This window comes from Helicoverpa armigera, chromosome 19 (genome assembly GCF_030705265.1).
Source record: "Helicoverpa armigera isolate CAAS_96S chromosome 19, ASM3070526v1, whole genome shotgun sequence".
NCBI lineage: Eukaryota > Metazoa > Arthropoda > Insecta > Lepidoptera > Noctuidae > Helicoverpa > Helicoverpa armigera.
In genome coordinates this window covers 9,102,748-9,125,145 of record NC_087138.1, presented here as the reverse complement: position 1 = coordinate 9,125,145, position 22,398 = coordinate 9,102,748, and the positions used below count along the sequence as shown (strand labels likewise).

Here is a 22,398-nt window from a genome sequence, read left to right as displayed (position 1 = left end):
TGTTTGTTTCAGCTGCACTATACCGAAGGCCACTCGGCGAGTTGGAGTCAGATTATTTGAGCACCACCATAGAATTTCCTAATAGATACACGAAGCGAAGGAGTATAAATTAGTAGTAGACTTTTTAGTGTATTTTTAGGTAATGTTTTTAAGATTAGTTTTCAAATATTTACATGGATGAAACGATTTGATGAATCAGTTAATGTTCTCCTCAATAAATAATGTGCTCAGTAGATGCCTTTAGACATATTACGTGTAAAAAATATTGTGAGCGTTACAAATGGAAATAAAAGATAAGACATTAATTTTCTACTTTTTATTTTAGTCTACGTGTTAATTACTTAACAAAAATGTTTGTGAATATATTCTGTTTATTTTAATTTAAATATTCTACCAGTAAATGTAAAACCTGCATTTAAATCAAGAATTCATGTGATAGAAGCCGTTATAAAACAAATCCTGTAATTACAGACAATTATAGTGACTCTAACGTAAATCAATTTTTTCTATAAATTAAATAGACAAAAACAAGTGATTGCTTCATAACTAAACAGATTTTACTGATGATGCAGTAGATATGACTGATGCTTTCGTAGACGTAGTCATCTTCATAGCCTCAACAAGACGGTCCACTGCTGGACTGCATCCCGCATACATTATATTCAAATATTCAGAAGAATAAACCTAAATAGAGACAACTGATAGTCTGATAGTTAAAAACAGACTACAAAGTAAGATACTGTCACTATAGCTTTTTGCAGAAACGATGATAGCGTTAGTCATCATCCTCCGAGCCTTTTTCCCAACTGTGTTGGGGTCGGCTTCCAGTCTAACCGGAAGTAGCAGATTAGATACCAGTGCTTTACAAGGAACGTTTGCCCTATCTGACCCCCTCAACCCAGTTACCCGGGCAACCCAATACCCTTTGGTTAGGCTGGTGTCAGACTTACTGGCTTCTGACTACTCGTAACGACTGCCATGGATGTTCAATGACATCCTTAAACCTATGATGAAACTATGATAGCGTTACTTTAATAGCAGCGTAACTCTACTGCAACATCACAAAAACAAAGCGCAAATACTATGACTTCCTTAATTGTGTCCTTAATTTTTTTATACCTACCTAAAAGAAATAGGATCTACGTAATTCTTATGTTATTGCTTTGATATATACTTATAGTCTACTTGTTGCACTGCCTACCGAGTACCGACTTCTACGTTTTTTTAACCACCTTAAAAAGATACACACAGGTACATCTAGCATCTAGATTAATACTAAGTATTTGTAAGAAAATAAACTCTACAAGTGCGTTAATAATAATTGCATTAGGTAGCGATAGGGGCGAGTCGCTCGTTGCCGATCATCTTCTTTATAGGTCCTCGCTTTGGGTCCAGCACTCGCTCGTCGCTCTTTCTGGCGACGTTTCTGAAATGTTGTACCGATAGTAATAAGAACGAATCAACACTGAACTATTATACCGTTTTATGGAAATAAAATAAAAGAAGTGCCTACGTCAACAAGTATCAATTTAAAAAGCTTATTGTTCTATTCTAAGCTAGAGCTCAGGACCTAGACGAGAAACTGCTATGAACATCTCTAAAGCTAACCACTTTTTTCAAGTTGGTTTACAAAAACTAGAAATTTACTATATCCTATAATAACATAGTTTAATTTAGATCATCTTTAACGCCAATATAGTTCAACAATAAATAAGTAAAATATTAAAGTTTTATTTTACAATATGTATTAGACCAATATGACACCATGTGTATGATACTTACTGCCAGTAGCTGCTATTCTTCTGCAGTCTCAAGATATTATTCTGGCATATCAATAGCTCGTTCTGCAAGTAGGTTCTTTGGTCGTTCACTCTCACGAACAACTGCAATACAAAAAGCGTTAATTTTGCATCTTCACGGCTGACGAAGTTTTACCTTCGTTCTGAGAAACTTTTGAGTAATTGAAGCACATATTTATAGTTACTTCAAGCGCATATACATAGTTGATTAAAGCGTATTCCACGATCTTTTATCTCTAAAATATATATTCTTAGAGACCCTCTCTAAGAATATATATTTTTTTAACAATCAGCAAAGTCCGACAAATAGAACATCTTTCAAACTCTCATTTACCATCTTTGATAGATAAGTATCCTGTACCTAAAGATTTCTCACCTTAGATTCCGAGTCTAAGCGCCACTCTTTACTTCGCAGAGTGCTTATCAAGTCGGTTTTGAGACGCTCAAATCTCTTGACCGTTCTCAGTAATTCTGCCTGTAAAGTATTGTATAAAGATGGTAAGTCTTGGGGTTTTTGTTCAATTATTCAAAGCAGGCAGCACTTTTTAAAGGTCAAATTCACAGAAGACAGCCCCCAGAATACCAGCCCTTCCTACGTGTTTTTGCAGGGAAGAAGTGGTGGAACAAACTCCCCAGCAAGCACTCCCATAGTAGGGTAGGTCAACTTACCGGTGTAAGAATATCCAGGTTGATATTGAGATCATCGTGCTTTAATTTACAATCTGCAAAATAAAATATTTTGTTAAATTATCCCATTTCGTAAAACCGAATTAGGAAGATGCCTATAGTTAGAGTAGTTTCTTTATTTTCCTTATTGGATACGGCCTACTTTATGTAGGTAGATACATTCATATTCGCAGTAACTTGACCTAATTCTACAGGCTAACACGCTACACTCCGGTCGACAAAGTGTGTGTCTCTAGAAAGGTAAAGAACTAAGGGTTCTACCAAATCGCGTGAGTGCTCTCCATTTAGGCAGAGGATATTTCTAGACAGGTTGCATTTTCAGCTAGCTAACCGAGATTAACATAAACTAGGTACACGGCCAGTTTTAAACACACAAACATCTGTTTAAGTTTATTGGCAACACAAAATATAAAACAGTGTTGAAAATCGCACCTGCACCACAGATCTTAGCTTTTTTGATCTTCTCCTTCAATGCTGGTAATTGTTCCCTCAGCGTTTCTATAGTGTCCTGGAACACCTTATGCCTCGCGCTCTCCTTCATCAAGTCATCATCATGATCCCAAGTATAATCGGTCTTGCGGAGTTCGTCCTGTATCGAGACTATTTGCTTCTCCAGTTCCCCATTCTGCCATGCTGCTGACTCTCTGGTGAAGAATAAGAGTTTGAAGATTTTTTGTGTACCTAAGTATATATACCTACCTAAAGTGTCGCTGTCTATCATGTGGTAAGACTTGAAGTTATTCTTGCTGAAATCCGATGTTCTTATAGAACGAACAATGATTTGCGTATACTCGTCTATATGCAATTTTAGCGAGAAATATCATAAATGCTTTTATGGTGAATTTAACAAGTGACATCAACTAATAACAGAACATCGAAACATTGCTATTATCTATTTAAGGGGTTGTTGGACACCTGTATGATAAGTTGGTACTGGCAATGTAATAGATAGTCATAAGTACCTAATTTTCTTCATTGTACATCAACAAGGTATATCAACGGAAGAGGGTTAATATCCATCGAGTCTATTTGCAAGGAGTGGCAATAAAAACCGTGATTAAAGATACAAGGTACATACATACTGAGAGCCTAATAATTTAATCATAGTAAGTTATTCTGCAAAAAGACATTCTAGCAGTAGGTATAAATCTAGGTCTGGGTACCTCGTACTCGATAATGCAGATTGTGCACTAAATACCTTCAAGGAAGTAGGTAGGTAAACTAGCTGTTCGTAACCTTGACCCACATGCATATAAGGCCAAAATTAAGTAGTTCGGTATGGTAGAGGTCGCATACTAAGAATATAGTCCATCTTTACTTTATTGTAATAGATTTAAATCATAATTTACAACAGCATACAAAAATACAAAAGTTTTAGTACGAAAACAAATTGAAAGACGCATTTCCTACATTTATCCATAAAGTACCCTCATATTTTAAATACGATGTGTTACTGACCTGCAAGTTTTCTCGTGCTCCAATTCAGTTTTCAAACATTCAATCTCACAGTCGTTCATAATGGAAAATATTTTTGAGCGCTTTTGTTTTAGTTATTGTCGGAGCTTTGCTATGTTGAACACAGTGGTGCCCTTGAGCTTTCAATTGATTAAACAAACGATGGCAACCAGATCGTAGGGAAACAGTTTCTTCTTTCTTGAAACTAATGCGCATATTCACTTTAGTCAACTTTGGTCAGTAAAGAATGATGTTATTTGGACTGTATTTGTATATTTTCATCTTCCTGCAATAGGTATTACTAAACTATTAAAGCTTAAAAGCTCTATATAATTCAATAAAAATACTAATAAATACGGTATAAAAGTACCAGTACAGATCATTTTAATTGCAAGGGCGGCTTCAATTAAAATTAACATTTATTCTCAAATTATAAAGGCTCATCAAATTAATTCAAAGGCTATGAAAGGCTATTTTTACATAGAACGAACAAAACGCACCTGTCGAGTAGAGACCGAGAGAGATGTCAAAGTCAAAAGGAATCTATTTTTGTTATAATTTGAATTTAACTGAAACAAAAGTTGGTGCTTTTCGTTATTAATTGTTAATTTAACTTTGAAAAATGAGTTTATTAAGTGCTGTTCTTCAAGAAGCTGAAAGAGTGAACACACAAGAGCTGAAGAAAACTCGAGATCAAGTATTGCCTCTTGTAAAAGACTTAACTGAGCGCGTGCAATTATTGTCTTGGGCTTTGCAACAAAATATTATCGATACTTACGTGAATTTTACCATCACGAAGAGCTTAGAACAACTAAACTATAATAACCGTAAGGCCAAAATCATTTCTGATCATTCCAAATGCATTGAGGACATCAAATTGTTGCAAGACAGATTTGAAGAGAATGATGAAGATTTCGCAAATCACTGTGCAAAACTGAGTAAATCGTTTGAAATTCTGAAAGATTTAAGCACCATTGTTGAAGGCAAAAGGATTTTAGAGAAAGCAAATCATGAATTTGGGAGATATAATTACAGTGAAGCAATGCTAGCAGTGAAAAAGTTGAAAATGGAACTAAACAATTTAAAGTTCGAAGGTAACATGGCGAAGGCTTTAGCTAATATAACTGCACAGGCTGAGAACCAACTAGCCTTATACACAGCTCAGCTGAGTTTGGAGTGGGAAGATCTTTTTAAATGGTCGGAGACAAAAGGTCTTAAATTCTTATCATACTCCTTTACTGTACAGCAAAGTGACCCAATCCTCTTTCAGAAAATATTAAAAACATTGTATGTCACTGACAGGATGCATGCGGAACTTGGCCTCTTTTCACACTTCTTCATCAACAATCTACTGCACAATGTAATCAGACATAATTGTGATATGTGCACAGAAGATCCTTCTGGTTCTCTTGTATTTAATATAAAAATTACTCTAAATGACCCTAGTAAACCAAATTATCAAACCATTTTCAACAATTTAATGATAATATTTGAATTCCTACAATCAACATTAGGCTCACAGTTTGAAGGTGAGAAGACTTTCATAGAAATCTTTGCTGAAACAATTCGTCAAAAGTTCTTTAACAAAATAATTGAAGACTGCATCAGAATGAATCTGCCTTCCTGTGACAGCAGTTACCGCAATTATAAAAATATAGTTATTGAGTTGGAGGCATTCAACAAGTTTTTGATTGATTTGAAATTTGTGAAAGCTGATGTATCACCATTAAATAAATACATTGATGATACCGAATGTGTGTTGTACAACAAAAAATGTGATAAATTACTATCTGATGTCCGAATCTTGTTAAAAGAAAGTCTTTCGTATGGCACCATTGTGGTAGGTTCAGTTCCGAATAATGAAAATGATTCTACATTAGATGTTACTGATAACAATGCAGTCTGGGATATCACCAAGCCTCTGTTTCTCCCAAAATGTGTGATATCTCAAAATGTCAAGGCAATCATGACATTGATTACGGAACACTTAGAGGAGAGTGCAAAATTGCCAGAGAAATATAGTAGACAGCTGGTCAGTTACATAAAAGACATAGCAGTTATGTACCAGAGTTTGGTTCCTAAGAAGTTCAAAATTAATTTGGAGTGCTGCCCTGCTGAAATTGGTAAGTTGTGTTAATTTGCTCTTAGAATATATCGAGGGTTAAGAACTAGAGTAGCGTAAGGCCAAAATGGCAACTTCTCAGGAGAGCCCGAAAACAACTCAAATTTACCTATTGTTATCTTATAGCCCTTTTTGTGGCAAAATCTATAGTAGTTAGATATCTGATTTTTACTGATAATAAAACTTTATTTATCGACTACAGAATAATGTAACTTTTTGGTCAATTAAAATACGGTTTCATTTTAATAAAATTTATTTTTCAAAAACTGGTTGACATACGTCATTTTGGCTGTTACATAAATTAGTGCCATAGTAGCGTATCCCACCCTTACGTTTTTTTGGCAGGAAGAAAAATTACGGAAGCTTACGAAACAAGGACCCATAAGCAGTAACGGTACTTTACGTTTATTTGGCACGAAACAAACTAAGCCTACATAATCAAACTTTCTGCGTTAATAAAACGTATGGCAAGATACGTTATTTAAGCGATTACATTGATGGCATATTTTGGTGTCTTATTCGCTCTGTAAATCGAGTTACGATCGTTGTGCTCGTAATTTTTTTTAAAAATAATGTCAAGATTATTGTAAGTAGAAACACTTCATTTTGGCAATAAACAAATATCTTTTTTTTATATACGTTATTGTTGTACTAAGCAATCAACACACTACATCGTTCCAGTTTTTTGGCACATAAAAATATGGGGATTAAATAAACGAATGGTGAAAAAAAAATTTTTTTGTATTTTTGCCCTTACGCTACTCTAGTTCTTAACCCTCGATATATTATATTCAATTTAAATTCACTTTTCTGTCAACTAACAAAAATATTTTTTTTCAGCACTATTCTTCAACAACTGTTTCTACTTAGCCCACGGTTTACTTGGACCTCCATGGTGCAACAGCTTACCCAAAACCTTGGCTGATCAACTGAACCTGGTGCTGCTGGAGAGCATACAGGACTTGAGGGTTTTGGGGCTGGAGAAGATGTCCCTGTATTTACAAAGCCAAAGGAGTAGCATCATGCAGAGCATTGAAGCTAAAGGTAATAATTCTTTATTATATAGGTAATATTTTAGTTCTTTCCGGTTATTTGATTATCATCCTGAAGGAATTGTATCCTTGTTGAAGATGAAGATATCCTGTTATCCGTCTTCTACTAGGTGTTTTCTAGAAAACGCGAGATATTCAACTTGCCGCTGCTCAGGAGAGTCAGGAGAGAGAATACCCAACCGGAGGCTATATATTTCTTGGGAACATTAATTTAAAATAATGAACCAAATGAATAGCTTTCACATCCTAATGCGTAAAAATACGAAGAAACAGATTGCGTGTCACAAAGTTAATAAAAAAGTAGATATATATCAAAATTCAGTCATTAAAGTCACTTATATTTTATTGCTTAACAAATGTAAATTGTACATTACAGGAACAGCTTGGAGTCTAGAGTCTTACGAGCAATTTGACTGTGCAATCAACAAAGCGCTCAGCCTTATGAAGGACCTGAAGTCCTGCTGGTACAATGTACTGCCTACACGAATGTACGAGATGTCCATTTGTGCACTAGTGCAGGCACTATGCCAGTCTGTTCTAGAAAGAGTCATGTCGGACTGTAAGCCAGTCAGCGAAGAGTTGGTGTATATGTTAGCGATGAGAGCTGAGTCCACTGTGGCTGGTGTTTATACACTTTTTGAGGTGAGTTTATTATTAGACAAAAATTTGTTACAAAAAAAATACTAAAATGCAATATTTTTTTTATATTCTTACTGCTAACAATCAATATATTGAGGATCAATCCTGATGACATACACCATAAGCCAGAGTTTAGTTCACCCCTTTTTTCAGGATCTTAAAAAAACTATAAAAAAAAAATAATAACATTATTTTCATTTATTTCCAGGAGCCCATAGAATTCGAAACAAAAATAAACATTTGGTCGAAGTTTACAAAATTGCCGCTTCTACTAAAAGCCCAACTGTTGGAGATATCAGACTTGTGGAACAACGACCGGGACCAGTTCAAGAGCTACACTTGTGAGGAAGTCAGGCAAATTGTCAAAATGAGATTCCCTGATGATAAATATAGGCTTAAGATATTGAAAGAAATACAGTGATATTAATGTAATTATATTTTTTATTTCTGCTTCCTTCTCACATCTTCAATCAACTCAAAACTCCTTTAGATAATTTACACGGCGGTAAGCAGATTTTGTAACGTGTAAAGTTTGAGAGCATTTCTTCGATAAGTTAGAGTCAACGCCAGCCGCGGCGTAGCGCGATGCCGTGAATGAATCACATCGGTCTCAGTTATTAATTAACATTATTATGACTTTAACAAAAATATTTTCATACTCGCGTTAACATTGTACAAGTATATTTATTAGATGCTGTGGCGCTACTTATGAATGAATACGAACGTACATCATAATCAAAATGCATGATTAATGCAGCCTGTGTTCTTGTGATTAATTGAACCGACTTTGTGTACGAAATGTGCTGCTATTATATCAATCAAGTTGGAACTACTGAATATACGATACGACTAACGGCCACTAGAGGTAAGTTCTTAGTGTATGTTGAGCACTAGCAGTTTTCATAGTGTCTTTTCAGCAGAATGTTAATGGCGAAGCGGTCGTAGAAAATGGCTACTTCTACTGTACTGTCTTTTCAAGCTTAGGATAGCAATACAATCGGGAGGAGCTCCAGCTAAGTAACGACGCGATCATAAGGTCAGGAAAACGTTGCGCGTTCGGTGCGTGGACTGTAGGAATCATATTACGAATTTCTCCGTGTTCTGGAAGGCACGTATTGTTTACCTCGGCTAACAGTCTTAAAAAGGGATATCGAATTTGCCTTTCTTACTGGCTTGATGTCAGATATAGTTATATGCTCAGCTGCATTCGGTTTCACCGGAAGCCGAATCCCAATATATTTAAAAAAGCAGAGGATGATGGTACAGCAATGCGTGTTATTCGTGTCAATAAGAAATAAATTAACTAATTACCTTGTGGAAAAGACGAGAACCAAGGCGAACTAATAATTGCGTGCTTTGTTTACATGGTTGCATAAAGTCCACAAACAATTTTACTTTTGGTGCGTGCGGAAAATCGGAAGCAGGAAAATACATTACAGATACCTACTTATGTGCGCAACAATTCGGTGTTGGATAACGGATTTGGCCAGAATACGGTGTAATTTTCAATCTTACGCATCGCTGTTATAGGTATAGAAACGCAGACCTACCGTCTATCTGATTGCTTACCTGTACTTAGCAATAATTATACGCACATACTTAAGAATGTGTCGGTAATCAGGTTTGATCACTAACTCTTGCTCTACTTTTTACATAAGCATGATGCGTTTAATCTGATTTATTGGAGAATTACATGAACATGAAAGTATTTTGTGGACGTTGATAGTTGTAGCTCGTTTTAGAAATGATATCTCTCAATTTCATTCATCGTAATTTTTTCGCAGTGTTCTTAAAATGGCCCTAGCTTACAAAGAAATCAAAACTAGCTCAGATTTTACCCTAGGACTTGCCGCTTAGTGCCAATCTTGAATCTAGGATATACTTACCGAAGTAGGTACGTATTCAACATCTGTTCCTAAGTACATAATTAATTGGAAATTCACCCTAACAGGTAACTTAAATTAATTGAATTTAAAGTAGTAAGGCGTAATTTCGATTGTATCTGCCTACTTATGCCAGCGCAAATTAGTGCGCACTGGTTGTTAACATATTCTAGCATAACTTGGTGTAAGTACGTACCTAATCATTTTGTAACATTTCTTTTTAGTTCTGGACTGACATAAAGGGATGCCAATGATATTGGCAGAGAAAGTAATCGTCCTGTAATCAGCCACCCATTACGCGAATGCTATATAAGTGAGTGGCGCTTCCTCGGACCTATCATTACGTTGATGTCTGCATCGGCCGCAGGCACCGCAATATGCAACACTTATCGGTAGGTACATCAATTAGTTGAAAAAAGTTTGAACGTTTTCTAGAATGTTAAAACGGAACGCGAGTTTTCGAAAACGAATGAACGTAATCTTTTTATTATGGCGCGGAGTACAATGTTTCAAATATGGCGGAAAAACAGTGATTGTTTTTGGTGTTGACTTTTTCAGTTTTTGTGAATTAAAAAAATTAAAATATAAGTGCAAGTGATAGTGGTTGTTATTGTCTGTGATTAATTAGTGTTCATTGAGTGCTGTTTTTCTTATTGTGATTGAAGCGATTCGAGCTGGGTAAAGTACAGGCAATCAGGTTACAAAAACGACTTCTATATTATTACTAATAAAGTGTAATTAAAAAACTAAAAAAAGTATTTAATTTCTTAGTAAATTGATTTAAAATGCTTTACTTAGTTTAATTTGTGATAACAATTAACCGATTTTGTCCAAAGAAAAAAATGTTTTGTGCTATATAGATAGGTGCTTTGAAATATATTTATGTACCAGGTACCTATGTTAATAATTCCTAGAAAACTCCCAAGTAGGTAATTAAAGAAATACATCCACATAAATTAAGCAAGTTTTCCCATACCTACACAATACATATAAGCAAGAACACTTTTGTGTATCTCAAACAAAAAACCGTTCCTCTCACACAGGAAGAGGATCTTAGCCAAGGCGTTAATTACTTACACATAGTAAAGGAAATATGTAGGTGCTTATTAATTTGTTTCATGGGGAATTTCTCAGCGTCTTACGAATAGTGTTCACTGCCTTAACTTAACTAGACGAATACGGAAAGATGGCTTGCGTGTAAGCCCAACACACGCACGACTGATGCCGATAGTAAAAACAGACAAAAAAATATAAAACACCGAGATATTTGCAGTAAACACGCCTTATTTAATTGCTTTTTTGCACTTATCAATTTCTTATCACTGACAGGAGCTGAATTTAAAATATGCTGATGGATTAGATATGTGGTTAACTTGACTTTTATACTTGAACTGTTAACACGCAAGAAATAAATGTTAGAACTCTTTTGTTTGTTAGTGGTACCTACCAAATACTTAGGTCCACCAAGGTATGAAACATAATATTATTGAAATACGGAAGTATGAGCAGTTAATTATAGTATTAATACAGGAGCATAGTAAAATTCATTCAAATATTTTGTTTCAGGCGGCATTCCTGATCATTTCGTTAGTGATCGTCGTCAATCAAGGAAATGGCGTGACGGCACAAGATGACAGCTTGGACGAGCCACTCGCTATAGAGTCGAAGAATAGAGCTGTTACTATAATTCATAGTCCAAAGTACGTAGCTGAACCTCAACCCAATAATCAGTCACTGACGAAACCTGACTTGTCTACTCACAAACCTGAACAACGACCGCCAAGTAAACCGCCTAACATTCCTGATAAACTAGTGAAACAAAACCACGTAGTCGATGTTCCTCGACCTCATCTTGGGCAGATACAAAAACTGCCGCCGCCACGCCTCTATCCCAAACAACCTGTGAAGCTGCATCATTCACCAAACTCTATTTACAAGTTTCCTAGAGTGATCCCGCTACCACCACACCATAGGACATACTACTTCAAGCCTTCCAGGCCTCTAGTGTATGCTGCGTCAACTGGCCGACCTATTGTTGCAAACAGCCCTAAGTTCAGCTTGCCCGTTCAAGTGATCAATGGCATCCGATCAGATATTGTCAAGCCGCCGAAATTTTTCAATACGACTTCAACAACGACTACAACCACTGAAGCCACAACCGTTACTACTACCCAAAAAGTATTACGGACGAAAAGAATATGGCCCAAACGTGAACTAGACAAGAACTCGACTTTACACAACACGACATTGACAAAAGACAACACGACTCTAACAAAAACAAACACTACTGACGAACAAGATCGTGACACCTCTGCGAGCTTTACCCACAGAACTAGATTTGCGTACAGAAACACAACGACTGTGACGACGACTGCCACACCAGTCACGGCCTCGACGCCGCGGGTGTACCGCCCAGTTACCAGAAAGTTAAAAGTTAAAACCACCACGAATCTACCACCGATTAATTTCACTCAAATCGAACCTAATGACTGGGTGCCGATATTGCCCTCACATTATCCACAACTCAAGAGGCCCTCGCCGACATCAATCATTAAACGCTCGGATTATATATCTGCCATTCCCGCCATGCCTCAAAGTAAGCAAATGATGTACTTACAATCTTTTGGGATTATCCCAGTTCCGAGTTCTCAAAGTCCGTTGCCAGTTATGGCCCGAAAAAAAATGGTTTTCTTTAAACGAAAACGACAATTGAACCCGTATTATTATGGTTACAGTGGGAAGCGGGGACGCTCGCCGACGCACTACATGTACGGGGACCTAGAGAGCGATGGCAGCCACAGTCGTCCACGAGTCGTCACCAAAATCAAACATCACCATCACCACCACCACCACAGATACATAAAAACCGTTGAGAAACCTGTCAAGGTACCATACAAAGTCGAGGTTCCTAAGCCATACCCAGTGCAAGTGGAGAAGAAAGTTCCAGTACCAGTGGAGAAGATTAAAGTAGTGGAAAAGCCAGTGCCTTACCCAGTAACCGTCGAGAAAAAAATTCCTTATCCCATAGGTATCAAAGTACCGCATCCTGTGCCAGTGAAAGTAGTGGAAAAGGAGTACGTACCAAAACCTTATCCCATAGTTCACCGGGTGCCCGTAGTGAAGCACGTGGAAGTGAAAGTGCCGGTACCCGTTCACGTGGAGAAGAAAGTACCGTACCCGGTAGAAGTCAAAGTGCCAGTACCAGTGGACCGACCCGTCCCTGTGCCCGTACAAGTAGAGAAAAGGGTCCCCTACCCGGTACCTGTGAAAGTGCTCGTCCCACAACCGTATCCGGTCGAAACCAAAGTGCCTTATCCAGTCCAGGTTAAAGTTAAAGAACCATACGAAGTGATAAAACACGTTCCGATAAGGGTCCCGTATCCCCAACCTTATGCTGTCAAAGTACCGCATCCGGTTCCGGTGCCCTACGAGAAAAAAGTGCCTTATCCAGTCGAAGTGGAAAAGAAAGTCCCAGTCCCAGTCGAAGTGCTTGTTCCACAGAGAGTAGAAGTGGAAAAACGTGTGCCCGTTTACGTGCCCAAACCTTACCCGGTTGAAAAGAGAGTTCCCTATCCGGTCAAAGTGCCTTACCCTGTGAAAGTCAAGGTACCAGTGAAGGTGCCTGTGAAAGTCCCTGTGGAAGTGCCGGTGTACATTCATCCTTACCAAGTGTTCACCGATGATCAGTACGTCTCTAATTATGTGGAGAATTCTGTGACACAGAATACGCCTATAATTTCAAGTACGCCTCATCACACGGTGACTGTGCACGGGAACACGGGCTTCAATGGCTTCCAGTCTCGATCTGATACACCTGAAACAACGACATCGACCACACCAATTAGTTAGATAACGAACATATGTAGGATACCTATTAGTTATTAGTAGTTAGAGCAGTGCTAGTACCCGACTCCGCTAGAATACTGTACCATGTTTGTTATCGATAAGTTATTATGGTGTGTGTGGAATGCTAAGTTTTAAGTTGAATACGAGTAAATGAATGGTGCTGTGATAAATACCGCCTTCTCATTTTTTTGATCAATTAATCTAGTTAGTTAAATCAAATTCGTTCTTAATCAAAGGGGTGTTTAAATCATGCCCTAGGATTTTGGTTTCAATAATTTCGTCTAAATCGAGCTCTTCATTAGCTTCTAGACCGTTTAGGAAAATAATCTTGAAACATCATTCAAGTTCAATGGTCATTTGGGCGGAGCAGAGCTAGCGCAAAATTACACGCTGCTCGTATGTCACTCACCTTCGTAACGAACTGCCTTTGACGCAATTAATACACGCACGGGAATGTGATCGCGATTTCACGGCCGATCGCGAAAGGAGCAAGAAATTAGTTGAAAATCTCCGGAGTTGTGTTTTCGTCACTTAAAGACTATAAACTTGTTTGTGTGTGATTTAGATTGACAGATAAACGCAAGTACCCGGACTATGAGATCTCCATATAAACCTAAGTCGCAGTTTCGATTCCGGCACTGGGATCGGGTGCGCCTTTCCATATTCGTAAAACTACTAAATAGTTTATATAAAAACACATTTGCGTGGCGCAGTTGGGTAAAAAGGTTTAGGTACTGAGCGTAGTCCATCGAATTTAATCACCCGAATACTTACTAACTATTAGTAGCTGTAGATACATTAAATAGCCAAACAAATGAAACATTAAAATGGTGTTATTAGACAAAGATTAACTGCGGAATAGGAAGCGTTGATCGAAAGTGAAGTCACAGTCGAGTTGGCGCGCGAAAACATAAACGCCACATGGTTCACTCAATTGAACGCATTCTCGATACTTTACTCAAGCAAAAACAGGCATCAATCATCGTTACATTCACAGCTTATGTATTATCTACGCAAAAGGCGAATCAAACTTATATTAATTTAATGCGCGGCTCATAATCGCTATTCAACACCTTTTAGTTTCTTAATTACGTGCCTTCGTTATCTAAAACAGTTTTACTCATTAGTATCTCTTACACAACACAGAGCTAAGTGAGATACTTAGGTACCATTTTCAATACGCAAGGAGGCAAAGATATCTCATACTCATTACCCTTGATACTTAAAAGCCTTATTTTCAAGATGATAAAAGTACGTAGTACTACGACGGCATTTGAGTGTTACGCTAACTAAATTCAAGGCCGACTTTAATCTCGAATTAAGAAAGCCCAAAACTTACCATTAATCGATAGAACAACAATTCAAACTTTTATGTTTTCCAAGTTCTCCACATGCCAACTCCTGCTATATCCAGAATGAGTGCCGAACATATTGGTCTTGCGCAGGCCCGCCATCTCTTCAAACGGTTGTTCAACAGTCCGTAAAACAGCAAGTTTCATAGACCAAGTGCAAAATAAATTACTTCACAACCAATTACATCCAGTAGAAAAGTCGTAAATTGTCGCTTCCTTATGCCTTGTGTCTGTAATGTATGCCACGGCATATATCGCGTGTAATGAAACATCTTTCGGAAGTATCGCTAAGTAAAATAGAACAAACAAATGGTTAGAACATGCAAATCAAATGGCGTGTTTTTTACATACGGTTCGTGTTAGGAATCAGTCTTGAGCATGTTTTATTTACTCGGAAACTGTAATAGATAGATAGAATTCATTGCTAGTAACTCCTTAAATCATTGCAAGTTATCATCACAGTCCATTATCACCTTAAATTACGGAATTGGAATCTTCGAATTTTGAATGTTCCTAACAGACAAGACTAACGTAACAAACAATTAACAAAGTTTATGGAGAGAAAAATTAATAAAAAAAGTTAATTTTTGAAAATTTTATTGAAAATGTCATAACTAAAATAAAATTATACCTATTTTATTGTGTAAACAGTATTAGAGTAATATCTGACAAGATTGTTTTATTGCATTGAATAAGTATGGACAGGTCTTCAATAAATGCATTTTAGTACAAAGAGGTCCTATCCACTATCTTATTATTGTGAGTTCCCCAATGGGTAGCCATGGGTTACATAAATTACTTCACTTTAACAAACTGCCATTCCAATTCATAAACTCCAACTGAGTTCTGATTTTTGTCATCATAATCCGCCCATTCCTTTTCAGTTAAGTCTACATCTTCAAATGTTTTTCCTGAAACAAAGCAATTATAATAAATTATTAATGAATCATTTTGATATGAGAAAGCATTATGTAGGAAATAGATTATTATAAAATTAAAGATTTAAGTTGATAACCATCAACCATTTTTGTTTTTAAGAGGCACCAAGTGGTTTTCTTAATTTCTTATTAGCTAAAAAATTTCTTACCATCATCTTCACCAACAGCTATCCATCCAGATTTAGGTTCAAAGTCAACAGGCTCCACACCTCTGCAGTCGAAAATAACTAATGTTTTGAACTTGCCCTCATCACTACTTCTAAATTGGCCTGTGAGGAAGAAAATAAATGATTACTCATTATACAATATATTAGACTGAGGAGTAAATTATTTTAATGTTTGGCTTTAGGAATACTTAACCGACATAAGGAATATTGGAAAACTAATTTTGGGATACTTATCAAGTATTCGAAGATCCCAGAAGCTGATAATTATGTTATTAGAAACGAAGTAGGTACTGAAACACTTTTATATCAGAGAAGTTTCTTCAACTTACCATTGCTGCCTTCGACAACGTCTATGCTGTTCTCTCTGGAACATAATTTGCACTTTATCAACAAGTTAGTTTCCGACCTATTGTGCTTTTGTGGTATTTTTTCAGCTTCGGTGAGATCGTGGAACTTTTCTGTCACTTCGCCGCAACTCCCACACTTAAGTTTTAGGAACCATTGGTAGTACGGGTGGTTTTGTTAGGAATTTATAGTCTATGACATTTAAAAAAATGTAGGGTTGTTAGTCTATGAAAAAGAATGACTGTGGTGTGATTTGTCATGATGTAAAAACCAGTGAGAACAATGTTATAATTCCTAACAAAATGTGAGTGTATTTCTTTAACTATTAATAAAGATATTCAAGAAGACCAGAAGTTTGAATACCTACAATAGGTTATGGGCCCAGAACGCCCGAGAAGAAAAAATTAAAAACCGGGATTGGGTAATGAAAAACCCAACATGAAAAACAAGTGAAAAAAACTAAAAAACAGTAATAACAAGGAAGAAAATAAAAAACGGTGAAAAACTAAAAAATGGAAAAACCTGAGATAATACAGATAGAAAAATTAAAAGATGCGGAAACATTTTTATTGTGGAAATTTGAATTCAATATACACTTAAAAGCGGCAAATCTTGCAAAAACAATTGCACAAATAAAAGAAGATGACAAGAAAAGTGACTTCAGTATCAAAGATGCTCAGGTGCAAAGAATTATCATAAGCAGTATTGATAAGAAACTAAAAGGTCACATAATTAATTGCAACAGTGCACGTGAAATGTACGTAAAATTATGTGAAATATTCGAAGGTTCTGAGCAAAGAAACAAAGATGCCCTATTACAAGAGTTTTTCACATATAAGAAACAGGACAGTCAATCGCTTTCCCAATTAATAAGCGAAATAGAAAATTTACAATTTCGTATAAATCAGCTAGGAACAAAAATAGATGATGAAATGGTCATATCCAAAATACTAAGCTGTTTACCAAATAATTTAAACTATTTTATAACTTCTTGGGAATGCATGGCAGACGATAAAAAAACCCTTCAAAATTTAACAAACAGACTTCTGGCTGAAGAAAATCGAATGTTGAAAGCAAAAGAAAGTGACAAGCAGCTAGCATTTCAAGCTACATCTTCATCTACATCTAAGAAAAAGTTTAATACAATAAAATGTTTCAAATGTAACAAAACAGGGCACATGAAGAAAGACTGTAGAGCCTGTAGTATCTGCAAAAGGGACAACCATGAAGATAAAGACTGTAAGTTTAAAAATAAACAGTGCTCAATCTGTAAAAATTTAATCACAAAGAAGAAAATTGTTTTTCAAAAATAAGAATAAGAATGAGAATGAAGAAAAAGTAACAAAAGAATAGAAAAGGCATTTTTTACAAACGGTGAAATAGAAGAACCAAAACAGAAAGAATTTGTTGTAGATTCTGGGTGTACTGCACACATGACCAAAAATTTAGACATACTAAAATTTTTTGAATGTAAACCATCATCTGTTTTGACTGCAAATGAAGAAACAATAGAGGTGAAAGGGACTGGTAAAGTCATTGGCAATAAATGTACTCTTAATAATACCCTGCTTGTTCCTGACTTATCACAAAATTTATTATCGGTTAATGCAGTTACAAACAATCAAGGAGTGGTTATATTTACCAAAGATAATGTAAAATATATAAGGAGTCAGAATTAATATTAACAGGAAAAAAGAAAACGGTTTATATAAAATTAATTTGGATGATAATAATATGCAAGAAAAAACACTGTTAATGAAAGAAAATGGCACTGCCTTAGAATGGCATCAAAGACTTGGACATCCAGGAAAGAAAATACTAGATATATTACCAGATGTGGCAGATGGAATAAAAATAAATGGATTAAGGCAAATAGACGAATGTGAAATCTGTACACAAGCTAAACAAACAAGACTCCCATTTAACACAGTAAGAAACAGAGCCAGTAGACCACTTCAATTATTACATACTGATGTATGTGGACCGTTCGAAAACAAAACGTATGATGGCTATAGTTATGTTTTAACCGTCATGGATGATTATACTCATTTTACAAAAATATACTTGCTTAAATATAAAAATGAAGTTAAAGAAAATTTAAAACATTATATAGAAGAAACAGAAAGAGAGAGAACAGAAAAGGTATCTACCATAAGATGCGATAATGGAGGTGAATACACAAGCAATGATTTTAAAAATGGTGTACTGAAAAGGGAATAAAACTAGATTATACGGTACCATATTCACCACAACTAAATGGTAAAGCAGAAAGACTAAATCGAACATTATTAGATAAAATCAGAGCATTACTATTTGATTCAGGGTTAGATAAAGAAATGTGGGGTGAAGCTGTATACTGTTCTACTTATATTATAAATAGATTACCAAGTGAATCATTGAAGAATAAGACACCTTATGAGATGTGGCATGGTAAAAGGCCTAATATATCTAATATATGCAAGTTTGGTTCAATAGTATATGCTAAACAATTACATTCAAATATTAAGAAACTAGATCCAAGAAGCAAAAAGTTAATCATGATTGGATATACTAATAATGGATATAGATTGTGGAATAAAGAAGAAAGAAGAATTGAAATAGCAAGGGATATTGTTATAATTAATAATAATAAGAAAATTGGAGAAAAATATGAAGAAACAGGAAGTTCGGTGATAACAGAAATAATACCAGGTAATAATGAAGAAGAAATAAATCAAGAAGAAGAAAGTGATGACAGTTATTATGAAATAGAAGAGTTAGAACAACAAAGTAATGTAATAGAAGACAACATCCCAGATATTATTGATGAAGTAGAAAATGATGAAAATAAAGAAAGTAATACTGCAGAGATAGAAACTATAAATACAAAACGACAACGGAAAAAACCAGCTTACCTGCAAGATTATGTATTACTTACGTATGATGAAGTCATGAAATCTGCTGAAAAGAATAATTGGGAGAAGGCCATAAATTCGGAGAAGGAATCATTGGAAAGTAACAATACATGGGAAATAGTTGATATAGGAAGAGCAAAAGGACACAAGATATTGTCAAGTAAATGGGTATTTTGTATAAAAGAAAATGGTACTTACAAAGCAAGACTTGTAGCGAGAGGCTTCGAACAGCAAAGCATTGATTATCAAGAAATATATAGTCCAGTAGTAAGTCAATCAGCAATAAAATCATTAATAGCAATTGCTGCTTCAAAGGAATATGAAATGATAACTTTTGATGTGAAAACAGCATTTTGTATGGCGAGTTAAAGGAAGACATATTTATGTATATTCCTGAAGGATATGAAAGACAGCCTAATAAAATTTGTCGTTTAAAGAAAGGACTATATGGGCTAAAACAGGCACCAATGACATGGAATAAAAGATTTACAGAAACTTTAAGGAAACTTGGACTGAGAGCTACAAAGTCAGATCAGTGTGTGTTTTTTAACGAAGACAAAACTATAATATTGGCTATATATGTTGATGACGGTTTGGCCATATCAAAAGACAAGGAAAAGTTATTACAGATCTTGCATCAATTGGAAAAAGAATTTATCTTAAAACATATGAACAACCTCAAAACTATATAGGTTTTGAAATAAAAAGATCAGAACAAGGCATTTTGTTGCACCAGCAGAATTATACAGAAAAATTACTTAGAAAATATAATATGTATGATTCCAAAGCTGCAGATACTCCATGCATTGTGGGAAAGGAAAATGAATCTAAGATGGCTACGTCAAATTTTCCATACATAGAACTAGTTGGTGGATTATTGTACTTGTCAACCAGGTCAAGACCAGATATCAGTCAAGCTGTGAATGAAGCAAGTAAAAAGGTAGAAAATCCATCAAGGCAAGACATATTAGCAGTAAAGAAGGTGTTGAAGTACTTGAATGGAACGAGAGATAAAGGGATTTTATATAATGCTGGGAAAGATATTACAAGATTGCATGCATATTGTGACTCAGATTATGCAGGTTGTACAGAAACCAGACGAAGTACAACTGGGTTCATAATAATGTTGGCAGGTGGACCTATAGCTTGGTGCTCCAAAAGACAGCCGATAGTAAGTCTATCGTCAACTGAAGCTGAATATATAGCAGCAGCAGATTGCGTTAAAGAGTGTTTATACTTAAAGACTTTTATAAGTGAATTAATTGGTAGCAGTATTAAGATTAGTTTGAATATTGATAACCAGAGTGCTATCCAATTGATAAAAACAGGTTCATTCAGCAAGAGATCTAAACATATAGATGTGAGATTTTATTTTATACACGAAAATTATAAGAAAGGATATTTAGATATTATATATTGTCCTACAAATTATCAGATAGCGGATATGTTGACGAAACCACTATATAAAGAAAAATTTAAATTTCATTGCGATAAAGTTGTTGTGTGAATTATTGAGTGTTATGATTAGAAGTGTTTAAGTTAATGTTTTGAATACTTGTTTAAGTTAATGTTTTGAAAACTGATGGTGTCTCTGAAGTAATTATAAGGTATTTTTAATTTATGTTCATATATTAAAAATAGGAGAAGGTGTTAGGAATTTATAGTCTATGACATTTAAAAAAATGTAGGGTTGTTAGTCTATGAAAAAGAATGACTGTGGTGTGATTTGTCATGATGTAAAAACCAGTGAGAACAATGTTATAATTCCTAACAAAATGTGAGTGTATTTCTTTAACTATTAATAAAGATATTCAAGAAGACCAGAAGTTTGAATACCTACAATAGGTTTGTGTATAGCTTGTCGATGGATTCTAAGGTTGCTTTGATTTGCAGAGCGATTTTAACCATCTTTCTTTCGTAATATATGTATTTTGTTGGAAAAACAACACCGAGATTCGGGAAATCGAAATCGGCCGAACGTCAATGTCAGACGGTGACAATGACAACTGTCACCCGTGAAACTGTCAATATTGTTTCAAAGTCAAAGTCAAAGTCAAAGTCAAATCATTTATTTCATTTAGGCCTTTACAAGCACTTATGAACGTCAAAATTATAACTAAGTTTGATTCTAGTTGCCCATTCCAAAAGTAGCTTCCTATGGAGAAGAACGGGCAAGAAACTCCATGGTTACTCTTTTTAAAAATAATATAGTATTACAGTTTGTATGTATTGATACATACAGTAAAAGCATGCGAAGATCATGTAGAATCGCAAAGACAAATGAGGATAAAGTGACAATTAAAATGCTACATGGTGTTCACATTTACAAATTGGTTTATATTTTGGTACAAAGTTACAAACAAATAATCAAAAGATGAATACAATTTTATTTGCTGGTGTAGTTTTAATTTGTTAATTAATTAGATATTGTCAGTATGTCCTATGGAGCAGGACCAGCATGTTTCCAAGCATTTTTATCTTGAATGTAATCTTCTAATTTATAATATGCTTGCTTACAAAGTGTGGCTTTTATATGAGTTTTAAACCGCAAGTCATTCAATTCCAGAATGTTGTCTGGTATTTTATTATAACATTTGACACAATATCCCATGAAAGATGTATGTACTTTAGATAATCTAAACTGCGGGATAGCTAACTTATTTTTATTTCTAGTGTTATAATTATGTCTATCACATATTTTATCAAACAAATGTAAGTTTTTCCTAACATACATGATATTTTCATAAATAAATTGGCAAGGTACGGTCATGATATTAATTTTTAAACAGTTCCCTAAGAGATTCACGACCACGTAAGTTGTACATAGCTCTGACCGCTCGCTTTTGTAAGATAAATATGCATTCAATGTCAGCAGCTCGTCCCCACAGCAGAATGCCGTACGACATGATGCTGTGGAAGTAACTAAAATATACCAGTCTAGCTGTTTCTACGTCCGCTAGCTGCCTCATCTTTCTAATAGCATAGGCGGCCGAGCTAAGACGACCCGCAAGAGATGTTATGTGGGGTCCCCATTGTAGTTTTTTGTCAAGAGTGATTCCCAGGAAAACTGTCTGATTTATAAATTCTAGTTTTTGACTATTGAGTATTATGTCACATTCACTACTTTTTACATTTGGCAATGAAAATCGAATGCATTTTGTTTTTTTTTCATTAAGAGCCAAGTTATTTGCGTTGAACCAATTTTGAACCTGGATAATG

General features: G+C 35.4%; 5 protein-coding genes and 1 long non-coding RNA gene across 8 annotated transcripts in view; 4 read left to right on the top strand and 2 right to left on the bottom strand.

The window, feature by feature from the left end:
• Window positions 1-290, top strand: part of LOC110381783 (hemicentin-1) — a 34,248-nt gene extending 33,958 nt beyond the window's left edge. The window contains exon 46 of the mRNA XM_049841618.2: window positions 13-290. Within this exon, the coding sequence (XP_049697575.2) occupies window positions 13-113 (101 nt within the window). The 3' untranslated portion in view covers window positions 114-290. The remainder of the gene's footprint in view (window positions 1-12) is intronic.
• An 84-nt stretch (window positions 291-374) lies between these two features.
• On the bottom strand, window positions 375-4,198 carry LOC110381781 (uncharacterized). The gene is made up of 6 exons (XM_021342183.3): window positions 3,945-4,198; window positions 2,919-3,130; window positions 2,469-2,521; window positions 2,176-2,274; window positions 1,783-1,883; window positions 375-1,426 (listed from the first exon to the last, which is right to left on the bottom strand). Exons 1-6 carry the CDS (start codon window positions 4,001-4,003, stop codon window positions 1,327-1,329), a joined length of 624 nt encoding a protein of 207 aa, XP_021197858.2. The 5' UTR covers window positions 4,004-4,198; the 3' UTR covers window positions 375-1,326.
• Window positions 4,199-4,465: 267 nt separating this feature from the next.
• Window positions 4,466-8,186, top strand: LOC110381776 (centromere/kinetochore protein zw10 homolog). The gene is made up of 4 exons (XM_049841396.2): window positions 4,466-6,064; window positions 6,904-7,107; window positions 7,492-7,757; window positions 7,963-8,186. Exons 1-4 carry the CDS (start codon window positions 4,564-4,566, stop codon window positions 8,173-8,175), a joined length of 2,184 nt encoding a protein of 727 aa, XP_049697353.2. The 5' UTR covers window positions 4,466-4,563; the 3' UTR covers window positions 8,176-8,186.
• Window positions 8,187-9,782: 1,596 nt separating this feature from the next.
• On the top strand, window positions 9,783-13,715 carry LOC126054751 (skin secretory protein xP2). Of its 3 annotated transcripts, none has more exons than XM_064039485.1 (3): window positions 9,783-10,029; window positions 11,204-12,233; window positions 12,373-12,548. In XM_064039485.1, the coding sequence occupies exons 1-3, from the start codon at window positions 10,015-10,017 to the stop codon at window positions 12,417-12,419; spliced, it is 1,092 nt and encodes a 363-aa protein (XP_063895555.1). In that variant the 5' UTR covers window positions 9,783-10,014; the 3' UTR covers window positions 12,420-12,548. The 3 variants fall into 3 exon arrangements, with proteins under 3 accessions (XP_063895555.1, XP_063895554.1, XP_049697354.1); XM_064039484.1 differs by having other exon boundaries at window positions 9,864-10,029; window positions 11,204-11,337; window positions 12,373-13,715; XM_049841397.2 differs by lacking the exon at window positions 9,783-10,029 and adding an exon at window positions 10,692-11,105 and having other exon boundaries at window positions 11,204-11,337; window positions 12,373-13,713.
• Window positions 13,716-15,415: 1,700 nt separating this feature from the next.
• Window positions 15,416-21,159, bottom strand: LOC110381775 (UPF0587 protein GA18326). Its single transcript, XM_064039458.1, has 4 exons — window positions 21,025-21,159; window positions 16,270-16,456; window positions 15,923-16,042; window positions 15,416-15,746 (listed from the first exon to the last, which is right to left on the bottom strand). Exons 1-4 carry the CDS (start codon window positions 21,085-21,087, stop codon window positions 15,631-15,633), a joined length of 486 nt encoding a protein of 161 aa, XP_063895528.1. The 5' UTR covers window positions 21,088-21,159; the 3' UTR covers window positions 15,416-15,630.
• Window positions 16,279-21,951, top strand: LOC135118184 (uncharacterized). The gene is made up of 2 exons (XR_010277416.1): window positions 16,279-16,456; window positions 21,025-21,951. It is a non-coding gene; the product is annotated as an uncharacterized LOC135118184 (long non-coding RNA).
• The last annotated feature ends 447 nt before the right edge of the window (window positions 21,952-22,398 follow it).